Raw genomic sequence first — 24,059 nt, 5'->3', positions numbered from 1 at the left:
TTTAACTAAGTGCACGTTAGTTGTACGAAAACAGAACCGAGAGAAATGTCCTTATTCCTGGGACAAGTTTGACCGTGTTGGGGCTTTTCCCGGGACGAGACCCTTTTCTGCAGGCAACTCAGGGCTGCTGCGTGAGCCCCACGCTTTTGAGTTCGTTTTTCCTCTGGGATTCCACAATTTGATTCTTTAATCAAACCTGGAGCCATTGGACCCCAAACCAAACACCAAGCCTTCACAAAAAAAGCCCAAGCACACAAAAAACAGAACATGAAAAAAGAAATACTCAGCTGGTTAAAACATTTGCAGACTTTGTCCCAAGTTTCATCTTCCCATAGATACGTGAACAAACTTAAGCGTAGCGATAAGATGGGAAGCGTCGTAGGACGCTCAAAGACTAAAGTAAAACCACGATGTGTTATGTGTAGGGGATAAAAGACTTCGGGGTCTTTTTAGGGGTAAAGGGGTAAAGCCCCGTCTGTCCCCAGCCGAGGGCGGCTGCTGCGCACTCCCCACTAGCTGTCTGTCCCAGAGCACACAGCAACTCCGTCTCAAAACCAAAAGGAAGAAAAGAAACCTAAGCTTCCTGTCTCACAGGTAAACTGACATTTTTTAGAATCAAACCCGCATTTGACGAGGGTGAAAGGACACGCACATGACTGTGGTTTTCCCGGCACCGTTGGTCCCCAGCAGGGCAGTGATCTGGCCTCTGTGGAAGGTGAGGGTCAGGTCTCGGACGGCCGCCTTGTGGCGCTCATATTCCTTGGTCACAGACAGCAGGGCGACGCCCGGGGGGCCTCCTGCTGGCTTTCCCTCCCCGATCTGCAGCGAGGACCCTGAGGAGAAGAGGCAGATTCAGCCTGGAGGACTCCCAGTGGTGCTCACGCTTACGAATTCAGTCGTCTGCCGTGGATTTGAATTAGAGCTCCGTGGAACCCGCACAACTCAAACACCCTTCCTTACCAAAAGCAAGAGGCAAATTACATAATGGCCTCAATTAAATGGAGTGGCTGATGACAGACTTTTGTGCCCTTCTGTTATGCATCTCGTAAGAGGAGAAAAAGGAGCACGCACACATGCAATTTGTACATATGCAGAGGGAAAATCACAGGCAGGTTACGCACCAAAGTGCCCATGAGTGGTAGTCTGTTGTGGTGTGGTATGTTCCGAATTTCCTCAAAGATTCCTATTTGACTTGTGTAGTCAGAAAAATAAAAAAAAGAAAAAAGGTTATGGGGGCACCTGGGTGGCTTACTGGATTAAGTGTCCGATTTTGGCTCAGGTCATGATCTCATGGATGGAGGGTTCGAGCCCTGTGTCGGGCTCTGTGCTGACAGCTCAGAGCCTGGACCCTGCTTCAGATTCTGTGTCTCCCTCTCTCTCTGCCCCTCCCCTGCTTGCGCTCTGTCTCTCTCTCACTCAAAAATAAACATTAAAAATCTAAAAACAAAAAAAAGAAAAGAAAAAAGGTTACCTTACAACATTGACTTGTGGTATAAAACTATCATGATGGGAGCCTGTGTATCTGTAAATTGCCCCTGAAGTCATGCTTCTGTGGAAGGGGCATAAGGGGAGCCCAGGTGGACAGGGGTCCTGCCCTCACCACTTGGAAGCACGCCCCTTGCCTTGACAGGGCAGTGATGGTCCTCCTCTCAGTCATGACGAATAAGCTAGCGTGTGTGAAACGCTCTGCAATTTCTACAGCACACTACACCTGACGGCTGACCACCTCTCCTTTTGTTCCTCACACAAATTCATGTTAGAGCAGAAGCTTCGTCCTGCAGACAGAGAACGCACGCACAGATGCACCCAGCCCACAGCGGGGCTAGAGAAAACAGGTGCATCGACACTCCAGGGTTCTGGCCCCCAACGCAAACGTCAGCAGGGGATCTTTTCTTACGACGTTGCCCCGAGCTGTGTTTCTGAGCCCAAGACCGACCCCCGAAAGCGGGCAGCTGAGGAAGGCACACCAAGTTCCAGAGACTCGACCAGGAGGAAAAACAGAAACAAAACAGACCGGAAGGGAAGACGCGCATCTAATAAGGCTACTCTTTACAAACCTTTATCGTCAAAGTTCTCGCTGGAGAAGGACAGGTTAGAACTGGGAGCGTGTGGTCTCTTTGCCACGAAACCACCCAAGTTCCTCCAGTACGACGCGGTAAAGGGAAAATACCATGGTTTCCTTAATCCAAAAGTTCCTAAAAAAACAAGACACAATTAAAACTGTTTTTTTCTCCTTGGAAGATTCTGTAAGAGAATGGCTTAGCCAATTATTATAAAATGTTGTTCCACGTTAATGTGTTGAAGGCACACCCCATACAGGACCCGATGACAACCGGGGGCATGGGTATTAGCCATGCGGGGAGCCCAGACTCTCCAGCCTGACCCACGGCCGGCGGCTGGGCCCCCTCACAGCCACCTCCCTCAAGAGGCTTTCTGAGCGTTCAGTGAACAGGCAGGTATTTATTAAAGATAAAAGTAGCAACGCACAACTGCTAAATATTCCCTAGAGTAAGCCTCGCCCCAGCCCACCATCCTTCCGTCTGTCACTCCTCTGTCCTCTGCATGGTTACCGGACATGGATTAATACCATGAAGGCATTAACCCACTAAGACATCCACAAAGAATACACGTTGCTAACATTTCCATAGGAAACATCGACATTCTTCAGACGTATGCTCCAAATTCACTGCAGCCCACTTAATAGCCACTCTGCCCCCATGACACGTGGATTTAATTACTAACGCCTCTCAATTTTCCTTAACGCACCCATTCCAGCCTAAGTTTGGTTGAATGCTGGGAATCAGACAAGTCACTTAAGAGATAAAAGGCCTACGCGGACAATCTTTCACTTTGACCCTCCAAACAAGGGCGGACGCGTGACCGTCACCCCGCCTAACCCAAAGATTCAAAGACACGGTCGCAAAGGAGGACCGGGAAAGTGAAGGAAGGTGGGGAGCTGGTCATCTGACCTAACAGCCACCATCTCTTATGGGTTGAGCTGTGTGCCCCAAACTTCGCGTTGAAATCCTAGCCCCCAGTAACTCAGAACAGGGCTGTATTTGGAGGAAGGCTTTCAAGAGATAACTTGGATTCAGCGAGGTCATGGGGTGTCCCTACAGGCAGGGATTGGGGCACGGACAGGGAGTGAGGGCAGATCAACAGGACATGGGAAGGAGAGGGGGCCTCAGGAGGAGCCAGCCCTCCCCACGCCTGGATCATGGGCCTCAGCCCGCGTCCGCCCTAGAAAACAGATACAGGCCGGATGCTCCCCAAGACCCCAGCGAACTAGTAACTACCCCTAACCAGCAAGCAGACGAGCGGCTCACAGATAATTGCGTCCTGTTGTCCAGGCTCTCCCTTCTGGCACTGGCCAGGGTCTCCACCTGTATTCATTCACATGGTCCTGCGACCACCCGATGTGGGGGGTGCTATTATCACCCCTCCTTCCCCCGAGGGACAGAGGCCCAGCAAGACTTGTCGGAGGACACAGGCTGCTGAGCTGCAGTGGCCCCGCGGTACGCACCTCTCTGAACACAGGCCAGAAGCAAGAGCATGTTGCCCTCCACGCACACAGGTCTGGAGACACGACTCACCTCCTGCACACCCCAGTGTCTTCAGCTGCCTTAATGGGAATACAGGGGCCCCATGCACGTGCACGAACGAGGAGTTTGCAGAAATAAAAAGAGAAAAGGAGCCGGCAGATGACAACCCCACCAAACCCCCCACCAAGAGGTGGTCTTCTGCTGAGCGACCTCGCTCCGGTGACCGTGGGTCACTGCCCTTGACAGCGTGAGTGGGCGCCACCTGCTGGAAGGGCAAGAGAACAGAGAATAAAACACCTTGGGGCGTCCGAGTCCGCATTAGCAGGGGTAAAGGGGCGCCTAGACGCACAGACACGAGTTTCAAGGACACCAAACGGTCCCCACGAGGTTCAGCGACACCTGATCTTGGGTCCAGGCTGCAGAGACAGGAAGGATGGGAGACACCACAGGGGCCTTTTGGAGTTAGAAACTACCAGGTCAGAAAATAGAGATGAGAAACAAATTGGATATTAATGGTTGATTTGCTAATTAAACCATCCCAGCTCTAATCTGTTTGCACTTTTAAAGTCCTGCTAATGAATCTATTAATGTAAATGAATGGGGGGAGGCCACGCGACTCCGAAGCGGTCCCCTGCACTCCCCCTTGGCGTGCAGATGCAAATGTCTTATGTCACGTGCACGCTAAGAGCACCAGCACCCTGCTCGCATCACCATATGGAATCGGGCACATTAATCAACGCAAAGGCCCTGTGTATCCACAGAGCTTGTCCCCTGCAGGGGAGCTGCCTGCTGGCTGGCACAGGCCAGGAAACTCATTAGCATTGCCCCCCAAAACTGACAGTGATAAAAGCACAAGTCAATGAAAGTAGACAGATCGAGGAAATCAAGTTTCACTGGAGGCACATAAAGAAGGGTTTACGGAAAGCAGAGTCTGGGAGGACCAGATGTCCGCCGGGGAGCACGCGCACAGGCGCGGAGACCTGCCGGTAACCTCGAACCCGGATCCTTACAGAGCCTCCCGCTCAGACACCAGGGTGAGGAATGCTGGGGTCCGCACCTGCCCCCTCACTCCATGGAGAAGACAGGCAGAAGAAGGTGGAGACACGCCTCACCCACCCCCGTCCAGGGGGTCCTCCCTACCCACCGGGACTTTCCAACTGTGCATCTCAACACAAGACATTCGCAGAGGCGTTCTGGAAACGTGGGAAGGGGTAGTCTGGGTTGGCCCAGTGCACGGGTGTTGGAAACGGTAGGTTGTTATCATTATTCAGGCCCGGGGCGGCCAACGGATCAGGAGACAGGTGCCCTGTAAAGATAGTTTGCTGCTCAGTGCCCGGGAGCAGGGAGCCCACGGCGCCACATGGGGCCATGTGGGGAAGCACCAGGGTCACTCGGAAGACAGAGGGGGAGGGGAGATGCGAACACGCGAGGCAGGGCAGCAGGCTGAGGTTGGGTATTTGAATAATTTCAACAGGCTCTGGAGCACAGACGCCACCCCCAAGCTGCTTGGTCCCCCGCCCAGGGGTGATGACAGCCCGGGATAGGATGGCCTACAGAGGAGGGGGTAGCTCCAGATGGCTGGTTTGCCTATGAAAAGTGAGCTCACGAGCAAGTCCTCTACTGTCTCTTGGAATCGGCTCGCCCTTGGGGGGACAGCTCCTCCAGGGTCAGTGAGGCCCCATGATGTTAGAGCATCAGATATGCAGAAAACAAAACAACATGGTTAATAAATGGGGGTGGCACTGATGGCCTTAGTGGGCAGGCAACCGGGCTGGTGAGGGTCCTACAAAGGGCAGAACGACCCAGCCCAACAAAGAATTGCCCTTGACCTGCATTCTGGGAGGCTCGTCCCAGTATAGCCAGTGGAGCCTAGGACAACTTTCTGTGCAGTTTTAACACACACTGAGTTTTCCAGGAATGCAAACACCTTGCAAACCACTGAAAGATCACTGTCTGATGCAGAAATGTTCAGCATTTCAGAAAATCCCCCCAGCCATGTGATGCCAGCTCAACGTTTCCAAAAACTCGACATGGCATGGCTGTAACGGTTCACGGAGCTCTTACCACACAAATTCGGGACGAAAAGATTGGAGACTGCTTTTCCCAAATGTAGAACCAAATATTTTCAAATTAGCAGGGTTTTGTGAAATGTACTACATTTTATTAATAAAAGTTTTTTTTTTTAAACTATGTCATGTTAATGGGGCACCTGGGTGGCTCAGTCAGTTAAGCATCCAACTTCAGCTCAGGTCATGATATCGTGGTTCCTGGGTTCAGACCCTGCATCGGGCTCTGTGCTGACAGCTCGGAGTCTGGAGCCTGCTTCGGATTCTGTGTCTCCCTCTCTCTGTTCCTCCCCCTCTTGCGCTCTGTCTCTCTCTCTCTCTCTCAAAAATAAATACACGTTAAAAATTTTTTTCATGGGCAAGAGACACAGACATTTCTCCAAAGAAATGCGGATGGTCAACAGACACATGAAAAGATGCTCACCATCACTTAAGCAGCGATGCAAACCAAAACCACAATGAGGTATTAACACACAGCAGTCAGAACGGCTAATATGAAAAAGACAAGAAATAAAAAGTGTTGGTGAGGATGTGGGAAAAAAGAGAACCCTCCTGAACTGTTGGTGGGAATGTAAACTGATACAGTCACTGTGGAAAACACTATAAGAGTGCTTCAAAAGGCTAGAAATAGAATTACCACATGATCCATTAATTCCACTACTGGTTATTTACCCAGAAGAATAGGAAAACGCCAACTTGAAAACATACACGCACTAGTATGATTATAGCAGCATTATTTTTTTATTAAAATTTTTTAATGTTTATTTTTGAGAGAGACAGAGAAAGAGAAATAGAGCACAAGTGGGAGAGGGGCAGAGAGAGGGAGAGACACAGAATCCAAAGCAGGATCCAGGTTCTGAGCCATCAGCACAGAGCCCGACACAGGGCTCAAACTCATGAACCATGAGCTCATGACCTGAGCCGAAGTCCGATGTTTAACTGACTGAGCCCCCGAGGCACCCTACAACATTATGTACATACAATAGCCAAACTATGGGCACAGCTCAAGTGTCCATCAACTGATGAAAGGATAAAGAATATGTGGTATTTGTACACAATGGAATATTACTCAGCCCTGAAAAGAATGACGCCCTGCCATCTGCAAAGACCTGGATGCAACTAGGGTATACGACGCTGAGTGAAATAAAGCCAGTCAGAGATAATAAATACCAAATGATTTCACTCATACGTGGAGTAAAACAAAAAAAAAAACAAAAAAAAAAAAAAAAGGAGACAAATCAAAGCAACAGATTCTTAACTAGAGAGAACGCACTGATGGTCAACAGAAGGGAGGTGGGTGGAGGAAGGGGAAACAGGTGACGGGCTTGAAAGATGCACTTATCCTGGTGAGCTCCGGTGATGTGCATACATGCTGAGTCACCATATCGTCTACCGGAAACTAATATCACACTGTGTGTTAACTATACTGGAATGAAAACTTTTCAAAGATTTTAACTGAATATGGTTCTATTTTATCCCTTATTTCATAGTTTGGTACACAGCAGCCAATGATCTCCCATATTCCACATCCACATATATTCGTGTAAAACACAACACCACAAGTGTGTGACTAGCTCACAGGAGTCCGTATTATCAATGTAAAGTTGATTCGTAATCAATCCACTATCTTAGACAGAAATGTAGGTTAGCCAGAATTTTGCTTTCAAAGATACTGTGCCAGGAGCCTCGATGTGCACGTCTGTTTTGAATTGATCTGGCCGTTCCTTTAAATCTCTGTGGCAAAGAGAATAAACACTTTTTGTAAAGAGTTTAAGCAAACTCTGCACACAACGTGGGGCTCGAACTCACGACCCCGAGGTCCTGAGTCGCATAATTAAATTATTTCGGTTTCCCATAAACTAAGCACCTACACAGAAAAATCAAGTCCCTAATCCTCCCCAAGTCATTACAGTTTTCATCAGTCACAGAAGAAGAAAACAGTCTTCTATGTCTATGCAATACTATGCTCTGTCCAACATTAAACTATTTTATGTTGGGGCGCCTGGGTGGCGCAGTCGGTTAAGCGTCCGGCTTCAGCCAGGTCACGATCTCGCGGTCCGTGAGTTCGAGCCCCGCGTCAGGCTCTGGGCTGATGGCTCGGAGCCTGGAGCCTGTTTCCGATTCTGTGTCTCCCTCTCTCTCTGCCCCTCCCCCGTTCATGCTCTGTCTCTCTCTGTCCCAAAAATAAATAAAAATAAATAAATAAATAAATAAATAAACTATTTTATGTTTATCAAATATAAACTTTTCTTTATATAATGGTCTGTTCAAGTTGTTTCCTTGAACACATCATCTTCCTAAAATCTGACTTGAGAATTTTAACATTTTCCTTCATGTATTCATTAGTTTTTATAAACTTGTAAAGTATCCTTTCATTTTATTTCTGTGGATATTTTAAAATGCTGATTCCCATTCTTAATAATGGAAACTTGATTTTTTAGTATATCTGTCTCTGGCATTATGGTTAGAAAGGCCTTTGCTGTCTTTAAAATCATACTTCTTTTTGTTTTTTCACTTTTTTAATGTTTTCATACTTTTGAGAGAGAGAAACAGAGTGTGAGCAGGGGAAGGGCAGAAAGAGAGGGACACACAGAATCGGAAGCAGGCTCCAGGTTCTGAGCCGTCAGCACAGAGCCCGACGCAGGGCTCGAACCCACGAAACGTGAGATCATGACCTGAGCTGATGTCAGACGCTTAACTGACTGACCCACCCAGGGGCCCCTAAAATCATACTTCTCCTAAAAAAAATTCATACTTTTCTCATTTCCTCATTACTTTAATAATATTTACTTCTGATGAATTAATGAATAAGTCTAACTTGTATCCTTTCTCATTGATTAAAAATGTGAACTTTAACACAAATTGAACTATTATTTACGGTGACTCGGTTTCCGAACTTTTTAATCTCTTCCATTGCTCTACTGTTATTACATGAGTCCTCCACCGTTTTATTGTTATTTTTTTAAGTGTATTTATTTATTTTGACAGAGAGAGAAAGAGAGAGAGAAGAAAGCATGTACATGAGTGTGAGGGAGGGAGGGGCAGAGAGGGAGAGACAGAATCCCTAGCAGGCTCCATGCTTAGCAGGGCTCAATCCCATGACTGTGAGATCATGACCTGAGCCAAAATCAAGACCCTGACGCTTAACCGACTGAGCCACCCAGGTGCCCCCGTACTCCACCATTTTAATCCTTGACAATTCACAGTGAGGTTCTATGTGATCATCGGCCACCAGTCCCCTTCATTATTTTCAACAACTTTCGACCACTGTCATTAATTTACATTTCTAGCTATCCCTGAGAAACATTTCAACAATTAAAACCAAATGCCTTTTTTAGTATTTTTATGTGAATGATTTATGTGGGTTTTATTGTATTACCACTACGGTTCATACTAAATGGTGTAGATTATATAAAGTCATACATTAACTTGGAGAAAGTCAACATGCTGAAAATGGTGAATCACCACATTAGGGAACTTGGCATCTCTTTCCATCTATTCAAATCTACTGTACGTTCACCAAATCTTTTAAGTTCTTATTGGATATATACTCTCTTCGATGTTAGAGTCACATGGAGATATTTTACCGCTCTTGAGAATGAAATCTTGTCGCGTTATACTCCGTATTTCCTGCCGACACACAGCCGAGCTACTGGTTTCTGTGGACGCGCGCTTGTGATCAGTCATCTGATTGGTCACACCTTTCCGCTACGGATTCTTGCGTGTGACCACCCCAACAGTGGTGGTCTGTCTCCTGGTTTTGTCATCTCTGTCTTGTTCTGGTTTGTCGCCTCCCCCTGGGGCTGGAACTGTCACCTCCATGTCTAATTCCCGCCCGGGACAAGCACCTGCAGGGGAGGGTGAGCCGCGGGCACTCTGGCCTGCCCTCCCTCCTGGTCCCCCATCGCCTCCCCGCCACACCTTCCGTCAGACCACGACACCCGACGGCCCTGAGAAGACAAGGCAACTATGAGAGAGCCTTCTGGCTCCCACCCACGGCCCCGCAGCCCGCGCCTGTTACAGACGTCCTCTGTGACCAGGAGGAACGTCCTCTGCGCACACCCGGGCACCTCTTCTCATCCTCACGGACGCCACCCCAGCCACCTCCCCGCCTCCTTGGGACTGGAGCATTGTCCCCAGCACACAGGCGTACAGCTTCGCAGCCATCCCAAATAATGACCACCACAATAATCATCATCAAACCCAAAGCCATTCTCCGCCTGCTTCCCCTGCCCGCTGCGGCTGCCTCCCCATTTCAGATTTGACTCGGTCATGCTTGCAAAAGCTGCAGAAATGCACCAGAGCCCGGCCTCCCATCTGGGATCTCTCTCTGTCTGCCCCTCTGTCTTTCTCCGGAGGCTCGCCTTGCCTGCAGAAGTGAGCAGGGCCAAGGGGTCGCTGGCTGGAAATGCCTTAACTTTGATACAAGACAACGTTCCCACCAGGATCCCCATGCGTCAGGTCCTGAAGGAGGAGGGGGGAACTCAGATCCTTCTGGATTCCTGGCCAAATTTCACATTGATCTCTGAGCTGCCCAGAGTAACCTGTCTTTGCTGGGGTTGAGGCTCCTCCGGGGACTCCAAGACTCCAGGTTATATCTAGATGTTTCTTTTCATTAACTTTGTACTTGATATGGTGAACCCCTTATTTTGCAAAACCTGATTTTCTTCTCCTTGGTTAATGACTGTTCCTTCTTTATTGTGTTTCGTTTGGGTCTGGGCATCTCCTCATCAGGGAGAGCACATGTCTGCGAGCCCCGTCTGCCCGTCCCCTTGTGGCTGCCCATCTGCATCTCTCCTGATTCCAGGGGCTTGCCATCACCCTCCAATCCCCACCGTGACTTTCCGCCCTATTCTTTTGCTCGTGACCCCTTCCTCAAACATTTTACAATCAACATCACACGCATTTTATAACCTCCCTCCCTCATGCTCCCTAGCTGCCTTCTAATACCCAGGGCTTCTCAATTTTATCTCACCTTGGCATTCTTCGGTTATTTTTTTTTAACTTCTTAGTTCCTAGAATCTGCCTTTCCTTAATTTTATTCAAAGCCCCCAGACAAAGCAATCTAAAAGTTCAAAGTACAGCCTGCCAGGCTTATGCTCTCTAATTCTTGGAGGCCATGTTTTCCTGCTTTTCTGTAAAATAATCTTGTCAATGGCACATTTCATTTGGATTTTTACTCATCCTTAAATGACACGTGAGCTCCCCAAGTCTGAAATAAGGTTTTGTAAAAAGAATGCACTGATGGTTTTCTGTCCCTTCATATTCAATGTGCAGATTAGAACCTCTTTCTCCATGTCTGTCTCTGTCTCTGTCTCTGTCTCTCTCTCTCTCTCTCTCTCTCTCCTTTAGTTCTTAACTTTAAACGTACATGCCAAGTGAAATACCCAGGTGCTTTGGAAAATATAGAGACAAAATCACAAGTAATTTTAGCAATCATCAAAACATTATTGCTAAACATATAAAAAAAAATATATCTTTAAAGCTGTTTCTGCTCTTTTCACCCTGAGCAGGCGTGTAGTATAAATACCTTCTTCCCCAGAAACACAGCAGGGGAAAACCACTACTATCCGTGGCCCACCTTCCCACGGCCTCCAGATGCACCTGTCACAGGGCTCAGTTGGTTAAGCATCTGATTCTTGATCATGACTCAGACCATGATCTCACGTTTTGTGGGATCAAGCCCTGCCTGGGGCTCTGTGCTGACAGCGTGGAGCCTGCTTGGGATTCTCTCTCCCCGTCTTCTGCCCCTCTCCTGCACGTGCTTTTTCTCTTTCTCAAAATAAATAAACATAAAAAAAAACAACTTTAAAATACAGCTTACAGGCCCCCTGAGGCCTTACTTAAAGAATGAACAATTATTCTAGGGGTGCCTGGGGGGCTCAGTCAGTTAAGCATCCAACTTCAGCTCAGGTCATGATCTCACAGTTTGTGAGTTTGAGCCCCAAACTGGATAGTGTCTGGGTTACCCCCCGGTTCCCAAACAGGCTCTCCACTGGGGAAGGGCCTCAGCTGTGGGGCTCTGCGCTAACAGCTCAGAGCCTGGAGCCTGATTCAGATTCTGTGTGCCGCTCTCTTTGTCCCCGGACACTTCATTTCCTCTTTATGAAACTGGGACGATAACGATCTGCTTTCCTCCCGCTGCAGACAAGGACAGTGACACTCTCTGCCGATCCAACAACTTTGCAATGGAAAGCGCAGAATCACAGTAGAGCTGTGTGTTACCTCCCCCCGCCCCACCCCTGTCCTGCTCACGCTCTCTCTCAAAAATAATTACATTTAAAAAGAAGAATGAACAATTATTCTAATATTCATATATATTGCTTTAAACTGGATTTGGCTTTTTTTTTTTTTTTTAGCTGATTTTGGCATCTTCTACCATGCGGAATTCTTACCAGGAAGCAAGTTGTTCAAGTACCATCCACATACAAAATAAAGGCTTGAATCAAAGAGAATCATCCAGGAAACCCAGCCAAACGTCACACCCGTTTGCTCCAGAGGCTGGTACATGTTATTCCACTGAATCCCTGGAAGGAAGGGAAGGCCACAGTCAGACCGCACACCCTTTCAGGGTAGATTTTGGCGGGGTGAGTTCTTGCGTTCTGGAAACTCAAAGCAAAGCTGAGAGCAGCTGAGAGCAAAGACCATCCTGTGGATCATAGTTCTGCAAATGCAATGTCAGCCTGCTTAATATCACCTGTATTTCAAGGCGACCAGAGGGAGCAGCTTTAACAACACTTTAATATCTAACCCTTGCGATTTTGCTTTCGTGCTACTTTACTTATTTCTGATTTTGTGGCCTCAACAATATACACAGATCCAGGGTGACCCGATGGGGAGAGGTGTTCACATCAGCTAAATCAAACCCCAGGACTCCGTTGCACATTGTAACAAAGACTTTCTACCGTAGCGCTTGCAACATGACCACAGTCAACTCCTAAAAACCCAAATCACTGAAACTCTTTTTTAAAAAAGCAAAAAGCATCCCCTTGGGATGCCTGGGTGGCTCAGTTGGTTAAGTGTCTGACTGTTGGTTTCGGCTCAGGTCATGACCTCACGGTTCATAGGTTCGAGCCCTCCATTGGGCTCTGTGCTGTCAGCACGGAGCCTGCTTGGGATTCTCTCCCTCTCTCTCTCTCTCTGCCCCTCCCTGCTCACTCTTGTTCTCTCTCTCTCTTTCTCTGTCAAAATAAATAAATACACTTAAAAAAAAAAAAAAAAGCATCCCCTTACCTGCTTCTTGCCCTTCTAGGAAGGTAACGAAAAATACTCCTTGGCCAAAGGCGGTGGTGGAAAGCAGGCACTGCCCGGGGACAACAAGAGACAAACAGCATGTTAGTACTTGACAGAGACCCCGTAAAACCCTCAGCGCTAAATCCAAACAGACCAGCGTCACCAGAGCAGGCGGGGCCGCACTGTCCTCCAGGCGGTGATTTCCATACGTGACCCTGGAAGCCTACGCCGAACGTCAGCCCATTCCAGAAAGCATGCTAACAAGCTAGCTTTTGGTGTGAAAAGGAATTATTTCTCTTCACTGCAGTGCCTCAAGTGCCATAAATCCAATGCGCTGCACCCAGAAATGCAGAACACAGAACAGCGGAAAACGGAATGGAGCGATTTCTTATTTTTTATTACTAAGCGAATGCCCTGGAGCACACTGCAGGCCGACTGATGGAACATGTACACCATTCTACACTAGAAAGGGAGCACATTGAAGGAAAATGTTATTTTATTTCCAGGGGAGAAATCCTATGTCAAAAATAAATAAATAAATAAATAAATAAATAACCCCATTGAAAATGCATTTTATGCTTGAAGATATCATGTACCAGAGTTAGATTTTTTTGTTTTTTTGTGGGGGGGGGTGGGGCTAGGAAACATGTGAACATGTAAAAGGAAGTCAGACTCGGTATGCTCCAACATTTAAACAGATGGATTGAAGTAAAAACCATATAACAGTGTTTGAAATTCAGGCCAGGTGGTCAATGTCTCTTTTCCTACATGTGAGGAGTATGGGGTCGGGGTGGGGGGTGGTGACACATGGTCTCAGTTTTAATTGAGACCAACATTATGGGTTATAAAGTATCACCGGTGTGACATAAGCTAATGGACACTGGTGAGCAGGTAACCATGGAGAAAAATCCTGATTAAAGACGCCATGTTTTTTCAAGGTGCACACACATCCATGCTGTATGTACATGGCCAGTCGGGAAACATGAAGGTTTACACGAAGCTGGAGAAAAACAATTTGGTCTTCACAGAAGTATTTCACCCTAAAGTTCAAAAGGAACAGAGAAAGTGACCCCGTCCCAACAAATGAGGATACATCTACCGTCATGACGTTGCGTGGGACCAGTGACCTCGGAAGGCTTCAGATGCCCCCTCGAAGCCCTGGGATTCCATCCCTCCTCAGCATCTCCCAAATTCTCCCCTAGTGGCTCTAGCCACACCTCCCAACAGACTGCACTTTGGGAACTTGGCCTGACCTGCTGGGGACAAGTGAACCCTGGGGCATAATTCTAATGTTTGCAGGGACAGTGCTGGCTCGCCCGAACTGACCGTCCTCACAGCCATCTGCCCGTCCCTTCCACGCAGATTGAGTTCCCACTATGCACCCGGCTCTGCACTTGCCAGGAAACTCAAAACAGAATGGACGAGTGTCTCTCTTCTTTGTATTTCATATCCCAGACTTAAAAGAATTATCATGCTTCTCCAGGAGTTACATGGTACACGGATGAATGAATTGGCATTGCTAATGGAGAGATCTTCCCACCTAATGTGAGATGATTCCTGATGCTTCAAGAAGAGTTTATTTTTTTTGCTTCTAAAATAGCTTTAGAAATCTACTTCTTGGGACGCCTGGGTGGCTCAGTCGGTTAAGTGTCCAACTTTGGCTCAGGTCATGCTCTCATGGTTCATGGGTTCAGGCCCCACGTTGGGCTCTGTGCTGACAGCTCGGAGCCTGGAGCCTGCTTCGGATTCTGTGTCTCCCTCTCTCTCTGCTCCTCTCCCACTCACACTCTGTCTCTCTCTCTCTCTCTCAAAAATAAATAAACATTTAAAAATTTTTTAAAAAAAAAGAAATCTACTTCTTTCCATCTGTGATACAGAGAGGCACGGAGTCTCTATGGCTGTCTTTAGGATGTTACCGATTTCCAAAGAGTCTCCAGAGGACAGTCCCCATTACATGAAAAGTGCCAATTCTCAGCAGCTCCTCTCTTGCAAAACCACTGCAATGTCAACCAATGACCATTATAAGGTGTGCATCTGCGGGCAGCATCAAGACCAGTAGGCTTCAGGGGCCCCTGGGGGGCTCAGTTGGTTGAGCATCCAACTCTTGACTTTGCCTCAGGTCATGATCTCACGGTTCATGGATTCGAGCCCCACATCGGGCTCTGCACTGACAGCTCAGGGCCTGGAGCCTCCTTGGGATTCTCTGTCTCCCCTCTCTCTGTCCCTACCCCGCTTACACACTTGCTCTCTCTCAAAATAAATAAAACTTACAAGAAAAACAAAAAGAGAGACAGACGTAGGCATCAGAAAGCCCACCGAGATCTGAAAGTGATAAGTTGACATGTGATGTGGTGACTGCTTTGTTGGGCAGATACAGCAGTTGTATTTTGCACGTCTACAAAAAAAACCAACCCACTTACCAGAAACGTCTGAATGACAACACTCAATTGGTTACGGAGAACCAACAGAACGATGTAGGGCAGGAAGCTGATCATGTACACCAGGCTAGTGCAGAGCGCAGCCGTGTTGGCTTGGCTGAAAAATGTGCTCAGGAAGTAACTCAGCATGACGACCGACACCGCGAAATCCAGGAGGAAGAGGAAGATGATACAGGCGTTGCTGTGCACGAAGATGCCACTCACTTTCAGAATGATGGCCAGGGCGGCACTGCTGATGGCCAGCATGGCCATGTTCTCCAGAAACCAGGCCAGGAAAAGGATGGTCGGGTGCACCCCCATCATCCGCACGTACTGTCAAGAGAAGGGAAACCAGAGTCGTGACCCGGGTACTCGAGGAGGACCAGACCGGATCACGGGAAAGGCAAGGAGGCCAGCGCTGGATACGGCCAGCTTGGAAATCAGTGGCTTAGTCGGTGAAGCGTCCGACTCTTCGTTTCAGCTCAGGTCATGATCTCACGGTTCGTGGGTTCAAGCCCCACGTTAGGCTCTGTGCTGACAGTGCAGAGCTTGTTTGGGATTCTCTCTCTCTCTCTCTCTCTCTCTCTCTCTGCCCCTCCCCTGCTTACTCTCTACCTCTCTCTCAAAATTATAAATAAACACGGAAATAAATAAGAAAACCAGTAAAATAAATAGGTGAACAATATGGAAAACAATAGTGCAAGTTCAAGTCAGAACTGAATGAGAACACTGCACTTTGCCACGTGTCTCCTTCACCTGAATAAGTAGGAGGCTGGTGGGTAGTGTGAGCCCCTCCTCCACAAGGTCGGCGTTCATCTGGTACTTTTTTTTTTTTTACATTTTTTAATTGATTTTTGAAAGAGAGAAAGAGAGAGAGTGCAAGCGGGGGAGGGGAAGAGAGAGAGGGAGACAAAGAATCTGAAGCAGGTTCCAGGCTCTGAGCTGTCAGCACAGAGCCTGACACGGGGGCTCGAACCCGCGAACCGTGAGATCATGACCTGAGAGGAAGTCAGACATTTAACCGACTGAGCCACCCAGGCACTCCCACCTGGTACTTTCATGAACTCTCCTTCTTAGAAGCAGTTTTGACAGTTTCAAATTTTAGTGATATTAAAACAAAAATAACAAGGCTCCCCGTGAGGCAATCTAACCACACATCAAGTGGGAAGTGCACCCTTACGTCTTTCTGGGTTGTATAAAAATTGCTGAGGCAAACCGTAAGAGACTCTTAAATACAGAGAAGAAACTGAGGGTGGATGGGGGGGCAGGAGGGGGGAGAAGTGGGTGACGGTCACTGAGGAGGGAACTTGGGATGAGCACTGGGTGTTGTATGTAACAATGAACTACGGGAATCTACCCCAAAAACCAAGAGCACTCTTTACACACTGTATGTTAACCAATTTGACAATATATGATATTAAAAAAAAAGAAATTAAATTGCTGAATGAGCAACACTGGCTCCCGTCTTTGAATGTGGTGAGCCTGCCCTTGGGCCTCCTTCCATCTCCACAGGAAACACCTGTTGACTGGCAGAACGTCAGGCTTCAATGTGGAACGTTTGCCTTGAGACCCCCGCCTCAGCTCATCTGTGTCCAGGAACCCCAGCAGAGAGGAGGGCAGGCCAAACAGAGTCCGGGGTCAGTTGTGGGAACAGGATTTGGCTCCAAAGCCCCGCCTCTCCTCCTGGTGTCCCAGGCAAGCAGCTGGACTGATTACCTCTTCTATCTGGATCTCTCGCTCGTACACCAGCTTTCGGACCATGCTGGCCACAGACACCATCCACGTCAGCATCATGATCAGAGGGAAAAAGAAACCGACGTTGTTCAAGAATCTGCAAGGAAATAATCCAGTCGGCATCCGAGGGCAAGCACAGGGTTCTACCCAGAGTCAGGCTCACGTGTGGGTGCTTTTTTTTACATTGTCCTCGGAAGCTACGAGTCCTTTTAAGGAACACTATCTCGTGTGGCCATTTCAACAGTCTTTTGACTTAGGACCACTGGCTCGTGTCCTGATTTAATACACGTGCAACTCACAAAGGAGACACATGGGGTGGGAGGTTCCTGGAGCAGCCACTGTCGCCTGCCCCCAATCAGTCCTCTCTGACACCTTCCTGGGCAGAGGAGGTGCAAAGAAGGAAACCGGCCATTAACTCATGACTACAATTTCCCCCACGTAGTTGGGACCATTGTGTATCTGCAATCAATGATATCCATTGACCACAGGTTATTGCCTATATTATACATGAAAACTGACCGTTGAATGTCTCCCTGTCTCTTTCCCCAATGCTCACCTCCCACCCACTCTAACCAGTTTTCTTTCTTTTTTTTTTTTTCGGTATTTTTTTTTAAGTTTATTTATTTATTTTGAGAGAGAGAGAGCATGAACACAGAAGGGACAGAGAGACAGGGGGAAAGAGAATCCCAAACAGGCTCCATGCTGTCAGCACAGAGCCCCACGCAGGGCTCGAACTCATGAGCCGAAAGATGACGACCTGAGCTGAAATCAAGATGCTTAACCGACCAGGCCACCCAGGCTTCCCTTGACATGACCCCTGTCTAGAACACCCATGACAGCCATGCCTCAATCCCAATGGGAATTTCTCCACTATTTTCCTTCTTGAGCTCTCAGCTGTGTCTGACACCGGTGACAGGTCCCTCCTTCCCTCCCTTTGTTCGCTTCCAGAACAACTCTCAGCTTTCCGTCAATCTCCTCTCTTTCCTTCACTGTGACTTTTCCTTTAAACATGGGATTCGCACCCCAACCCTGCACTCTGCCTCTTCCCCCCTTACCCTCTGTGCTCGAGACCCACATGTTATTATTATTTGATTCATCACCGAGGCCACCCAAAGGGGCAAGCCATTTTAGTGGACATGTGGTATGCAGACGAACCAGAGAGAAAGGCCCTGTCACAAAGGATCCTGCTTTCCACTGGGGGGTGGCGGCACTTAGCATAAGCCAGCACAAGGAGACACACGGCATAGTGTCAAATATGTGAAAAACGGCTTCGGCCATGGTGGGAAGGGAGGAGATCTCAAATCGGGTAGTTGGCCAGGGTGTCTGTGGAGAACAGACAGAGGAAATGGGCCCCACGGGAATCTGAAGGGACATGGCTCCAAGCAGAGGGGCAGCAGGTGCGAGCACAGGGGACAGTGGCGTGGGGGCAAGGCTCAGGGGCGGCCAAGGATGGTGTGGATTAGGACACGGAGGCAGGGGGGTGGCACTTTAGCTGGGGCCGCATCATGCAAGGATTCCACACGTCTGGGCGAGGGCTGACAAAAGGGTTCTGGAATGGGGAGAGGGAAACAAAGAGGGGACATATCAGGTGTATGGATTTTAAAAAGACCACCGAATGCAGCGTAGACAGAGGAAAGCAGGGTTGCCGCAGTGTGGACAAGGCTGCCGGCGACGATGCCGACCTGGAGACAGAACCCTATGGCTGGGCCCCCACCCACCCCCAGACTTCCCCTTAGAGCGTTATCTCCAGTGTGGACCCTCGGCCCTTCACACTGGACGGTGAGCCCGTTGGGGAGGGCCCCCCACTGCGCTTCCTCTGCTTGGCAAAGGCCGGCCACATAGTGCAAGCCAAAAATATTTGTTCATGAAACCGTGAATGAGGACATAAAAGGGGGGTGGGGGTAACTTCTTCGTTTTTATCCATTTTTCTGCTTAAGATGACTATAGTGAGCGATCCACGGGGTGAATCACATCTTAAAGCGAAATTATCAGTTCACTGGTAGGCTATACGGCGACGGCATGTAGTCAACTCATGCGCTATTCGGTTTTGTGATTTTTCTAGGGATTTTGAGTCATTGTTTTTATAGTGTTTTATAGCAGGAAGTGCCCATATACTCTATACACCTGCTCATCTCACAAATGACATCTCTTCTCCCGGAGTAACCCAATTTGCCACAAAAATGAAGCTTGGATCGCCTGGAAAGTTAAAAACAACGAATACAGAGCTTACAGGGGGGGTGAGGGGGGAGGAAAAAAGTTCATGTCTGTTCATGAACTTTGTCCTTTTTTACTTAAAGGCACTGGAATTGATGGCTGTTGACCTCTGTGCTTCCAGCACCGCGGGTCTTACAAAGGAGCCAATAAGCATCACACACAAACGTTAAGATTCCGTGCGAGTTATTCCAGAAGCCACACGGAGTCAGGATTCTATGTGTGTCTGGGGCTAGGAGGGCATGCCCCGTGGACCCCTGCACCCGTGTAAAGGAGAGTGTCACGAGAGGCCAGAAACTGAGTAAACCCAACTCTGGGGTTCTTGCAGCCCCTACCCCAGACCGCAGACAATGCCCAGACGCTCTGCACATGCATGCCCGAGGGAGGCCACTGGGGAGGAGCTACATGGAAGGAGAGACCCCGATACATGGCTATGTACCTCACCCTTTCCCCATCCGCTCCTGAAAACCAGTCCCGAGTCAACGCAAGAAGGAGAAAATGTTCATTCCACTTTTGACAAAGGCTTGAAAGTACTGGAAACAGCTGCTAAAAATAAGCAAGGTCAAGAAGGAGTCACACAAAAAAGTAGGTTAAGAGATGAATGAGGCAAAACCCTACCCCCTGTACACCTAGAAGTTCCCATCAACACTGCGCTTTGTATCTTCATTTCTTCATTTGTGTTTAGTTTATCCTGAGAAAGTGAGAAAAAGCAGGAAGGGGAGAGAGAGAGAATCCCAAGCAGGCTCCGCACTGGCAGCACGGAACCCGACACGGGGCTCGAACTCACGGACCATGAGATCATGACCTGAGCCGAAATCGAGAGTCAGACGCTCAACCGACGGAGCCCCGCGGGTGCCCCCAAACTGCACTGCCTACAGTCTAGGGGCATGATCTTAGGGCACAACACATGGAACAGGATGTGTCCAGTGGGTGCCAGGCTGCATGTGAAGGTGGGTGGTGTCTGGAACCACTCTTGCGCCCAGACCCTGTCTCCAGGGAAAGAGACGACGAGCGTTACACGAAGAAGACACATATCTGCAGGAGGCGCTCGGTCCTTGGGGCCATGGAAAAGAGAGCCTCCGAGCTGTGTAGCCATTAACGTCACCTGGTCGTCACACTGACGGGACCCTCTTGCAAACAACCGGGCAGGAATACCCAATTCGTTCAAAACGATACCAAGCACAAATCCAGCACATCTATGTAAGGAATACAGGTGGGTGCGTCTCACAGTTATTAACAAATGAAGACCTGCCCAAAAAGATGGCTACATTAAGCAGATGAAAATCGTCGACAGGGGCGCCTGGGTGGCTCAGTCGGTTGAGCTTCCGACTTCGGCTCAGGTCATGATCTCACCGTTCCCAAGTTCGAGCCCCGCGTCGGGCTCTGTGCTGACAGCTCTCTGTGTCTCCCTCTCTCTCTGACCCTCCCCCGTTCATGCTCTGTCTCTCTGTCTCAAAAATAAATAAACATTAAGAAAAAAAATTTTTTTTTAAATCGTGAATGTATTTGTTGCTATCAATTTCAAAAGATTCAGTAGGGCAATTCCCTACGTGAAAAGCACCCCACCGCAGAGCTGCTACAATTCAGTGAGGAGATGGCAAGACGGCAAGAAGGTCCTAAACGTGAACCAGAAGAATGTGAGAATGTGGAAAGAAACATCAGGAAAACAACAGCCGCCACACAAATGAGGACATAATTAGACGAAGCACAGATCAAATCGATAACTGCCCAAAACAAGTGAGGAACACGGAAAATTGAAACACAACTAAAAGAAACAAATAAATTTTTTAAAAAGGTATTTTTCTTTAATTAGGGAAATTTAGGGACACCTGGGTGGCTCAGTCAATTAAGCATCCGACTCTTGATTTTGGCTCAGGTCATGATCTCACGGTGCATGAGTTCGAGTCCCATAGTGGACTCCACGCTGACAGTGCAGAGCCTGCTTGAGATTCTCCCTCTTTCTCTCTGCCCCTGACCTGCTCGTGCTCTCCTTCTCCCTCAAAATATATAAACAAACCTAAAAATAAATAAATAAGTAAGCAAATTGGGAAATTTTATGGCTAAGAAACACAAGGTAAAGAAATCTATGCAATTGGAGTCCCTGAAGAAGAAAAACCAAATAGTGGAAGATAAGAAATTGGTAATGTTGGAAAACATCAAAAGTTTCCATACCAGAAAACTCAAATATACACATTGAAAAGTCTTATCTTGTGCCATGGAAAATTATTCTAGAATGGTCAACAGTGAAATGGATCCCACGAAATTGATTGAATTTTCAAGTTCCTACCAGCTTGCCAAAATTACCAGGTTCAGGAAAAGCAGGGAAATATCAAAGTGGCCTCAGACTGCTCCATAATCACATTCAAGGCCAAACATAACGGAGTTATTTCTACAAGATACTTGAGGAAATGGTGAGTCAAGGATTTCATATCCAGCCAAGCTGCCTTTCAAATATAAATGTTGCAAAACGTTTTAAGTGTGTAAGAAATCAGGTTAAATTATCTCATAAGCTCATCCGGGGGAAATTACTAGAAGACAAATGTTAGCCCACCCAAGGATGACCAGTAAATTGCAGTGCGAGGGTAATGCTATGCAATGAATATGTATTCCAATAAAAGTAAGACTAAAACAAAACTGGAAATTCAGATGACAAGACAGACTGGAAATGTTATGTCCCCTGAAATGCAGAAATGATACAACAGACAAAAATTGGCAGTTTATGGGACGTGAGTCAGAGAGAAAGAATAAGTTGGTGAATGCCCAAATCAGGCTCTTTGTTCAACCATGACAGATGTAGAACATAAGCACAGACATCTTTCCTGGTACAATCCAAGACGTGGAGATAATATCAACTAAAATTGCATGATGGTGAGGAAAAAGTTAGTGATGGAAGAAGAGAAATTACTTCATTTTTATTTTGCATGGTAAAAATAAAAATACTGATTTTTTTTTTCAATGTTTATTTGCTTTTGAGGAGAGAGAGACAGAGAGAAAGGGAGAGAGAGTGTGAGCAGGGGGAGGACAAAGAGAGGGAGAGACACAGAACCCGTAGCAGGCTCCAGGCTCTGAGTTGTCAGCATAGAACCCAATGTGGGGCTTGAACTCGTGAACCACAAGATCATGACCTGAGCCGAAGTCAGACACTTAACCGACGGAGCCACCCAGGCACCCCAGAGGCTGACATTATTTATAGAATGTTCTCAGTATAAGGTAACCACCAGAACAACAATAAATCATTACTAAATATGAGCAAAATTTAAAAGTGAAATTATAAAAAGAATTAAATAAAATAAAAATATTTTAAACAAGGGGTCCCTGGGTTGCTCCATCGGTTAAGTGTCTGCCTTCAGCTCAGGTCATGATCTCTCAGTTCATGAGTTGAAGTCCCGCATCGGGCTCTCTGCTGTCAGTGGCGGAGCCTGCTTTGGATCCTCTGTCTCCCCCTCACCCCCCTCCCTCCGTATTCCTCTGCTTGCTCTCTCTCAAAAAACTAACATCTAAAAAATAATTTAAAAAATATAAAAGCGAAATTATAAGTATAGAAAAATACTTAACTAGGAACACATATACATGAAACTTCACTTAATGCTATTGCACAGCTAACTTCACCCATATAAGAAGGTATATGAGACATACAAGAGACACATCTGAAACAAAAAGCTTCAGAAAAGTCTAAAATGAACAGAGGGGCAAAGGCACATCAAGCAAATGGGAATACAGAGGTGGAGGGGGAGAGAGAGAAAGAAAGGAAGGAAAAAAAGCAGAGGTCATCAATTTAATTTCATACAAGGTAGACTTACGTGCACAAAACATTAAATACACTCAGAACACAATTATTCACAGCTGTGCACAGCATTCAAAGGGTCAACAACCCATAAATCTTTCACAAAAGTAGATTCTATATTACTTGATAGAGAAAAATGCTATTATTTCAAAATGTAGAAATGATAAAGACATCTTTTTCATTTTTTTTTAATGTTTTTTATTTCTGAGAGATAGAGACAAAGCACAAGCAGGGGAGGGGCAGAGAGAGAGGAAGACACAGAATCTGATGCAGGCTCCAGGTTCCGAGCTGTCAGCACAGAGCCCAACTCGGGGCTCAAACTCATGAACCATGAGATCATGACCTGAGCTGAAGTCGCTTGACTGACTGAGCCACCCAGGTGCCCCAAAGACAATATTTTGTGATGGCAATATAAAAATTAGGGTCCATCAACAGAAGTTGGCAATTAGTGCATGATACAGTTTTGAGTGTCAATCTGATTTTAAAAATGCTATCACCAGATTAACTTTAATTTTTTTTTAAACCTTATTCATTTTGAGAGAGGGAGACAGAGCGCAAGCAAGATGGGGAGGGGCAGAGAGAGAGAGGGAGAGAGAGAGAGAATCCCAAGCAGTCTCCACCCCAGCAGTGCAGAGCCCTAAGTGGGCTTAAAGCCATGAACCGTGAGATCATGACCTGAGCCAAAACCAAGAGTCAGATGCTTAACCACTGAGCCACCCAGGCGCCCCTATTTTCTTTTTCTTTTTCTTATCATAAGCACACCTAGTAACTCTGTGAACTCTTGAGGACTTCCACTCAAAAATTAAAAGAAACTTGACTGAAACAGCTCTTGGGAAAAGAAGCCTACAGACATCCATATTCCACGTACGTAAAAAACAATGAATTTTTAGCCACACATCAGATTGAGGGGACACGGTTAAAATAGTGGTTGAAAGGAAAGTCATCATCTGAGGTAACTACATAAATTAAAGGAAAAAAAAGAACACTAAATATAATGAATTAGGTAGGGGTGCCCGGGTGGCTCTGTCAGTTAAGCAACAGACTTTGGTTCAGGTCATGATCTCATGGTTTG

The 24,059-nt window shown here is 47.3% G+C and overlaps 1 protein-coding gene across 1 annotated transcript in view; it reads right to left on the bottom strand.

Annotated features, from left to right (window-relative positions):
- ABCA13 (ATP binding cassette subfamily A member 13) overlaps positions 1-24,059 on the bottom strand; it is a 313,586-nt gene that overhangs the window by 202,826 nt on the left and 86,701 nt on the right. Inside the window, exons 19-24 of the mRNA XM_049642263.1 lie at positions 16,975-17,135; positions 15,262-15,591; positions 12,842-12,911; positions 12,004-12,135; positions 2,058-2,195; positions 653-833 (exon numbers count right to left, since the gene is read on the bottom strand). Coding sequence (XP_049498220.1) covers positions 653-833; positions 2,058-2,195; positions 12,004-12,135; positions 12,842-12,911; positions 15,262-15,591; positions 16,975-17,135 — 1,012 coding nt within the window. The remainder of the gene's footprint in view (positions 1-652; positions 834-2,057; positions 2,196-12,003; positions 12,136-12,841; positions 12,912-15,261; positions 15,592-16,974; positions 17,136-24,059) is intronic.

Source organism: Panthera uncia, chromosome A2 (assembly GCF_023721935.1).
Source record: "Panthera uncia isolate 11264 chromosome A2, Puncia_PCG_1.0, whole genome shotgun sequence".
Lineage (NCBI taxonomy): Eukaryota > Metazoa > Chordata > Mammalia > Carnivora > Felidae > Panthera > Panthera uncia.
The sequence above is the reverse complement of the archived record's forward strand: the minus strand, read 5'-3'. Positions and strand labels throughout refer to the sequence as shown.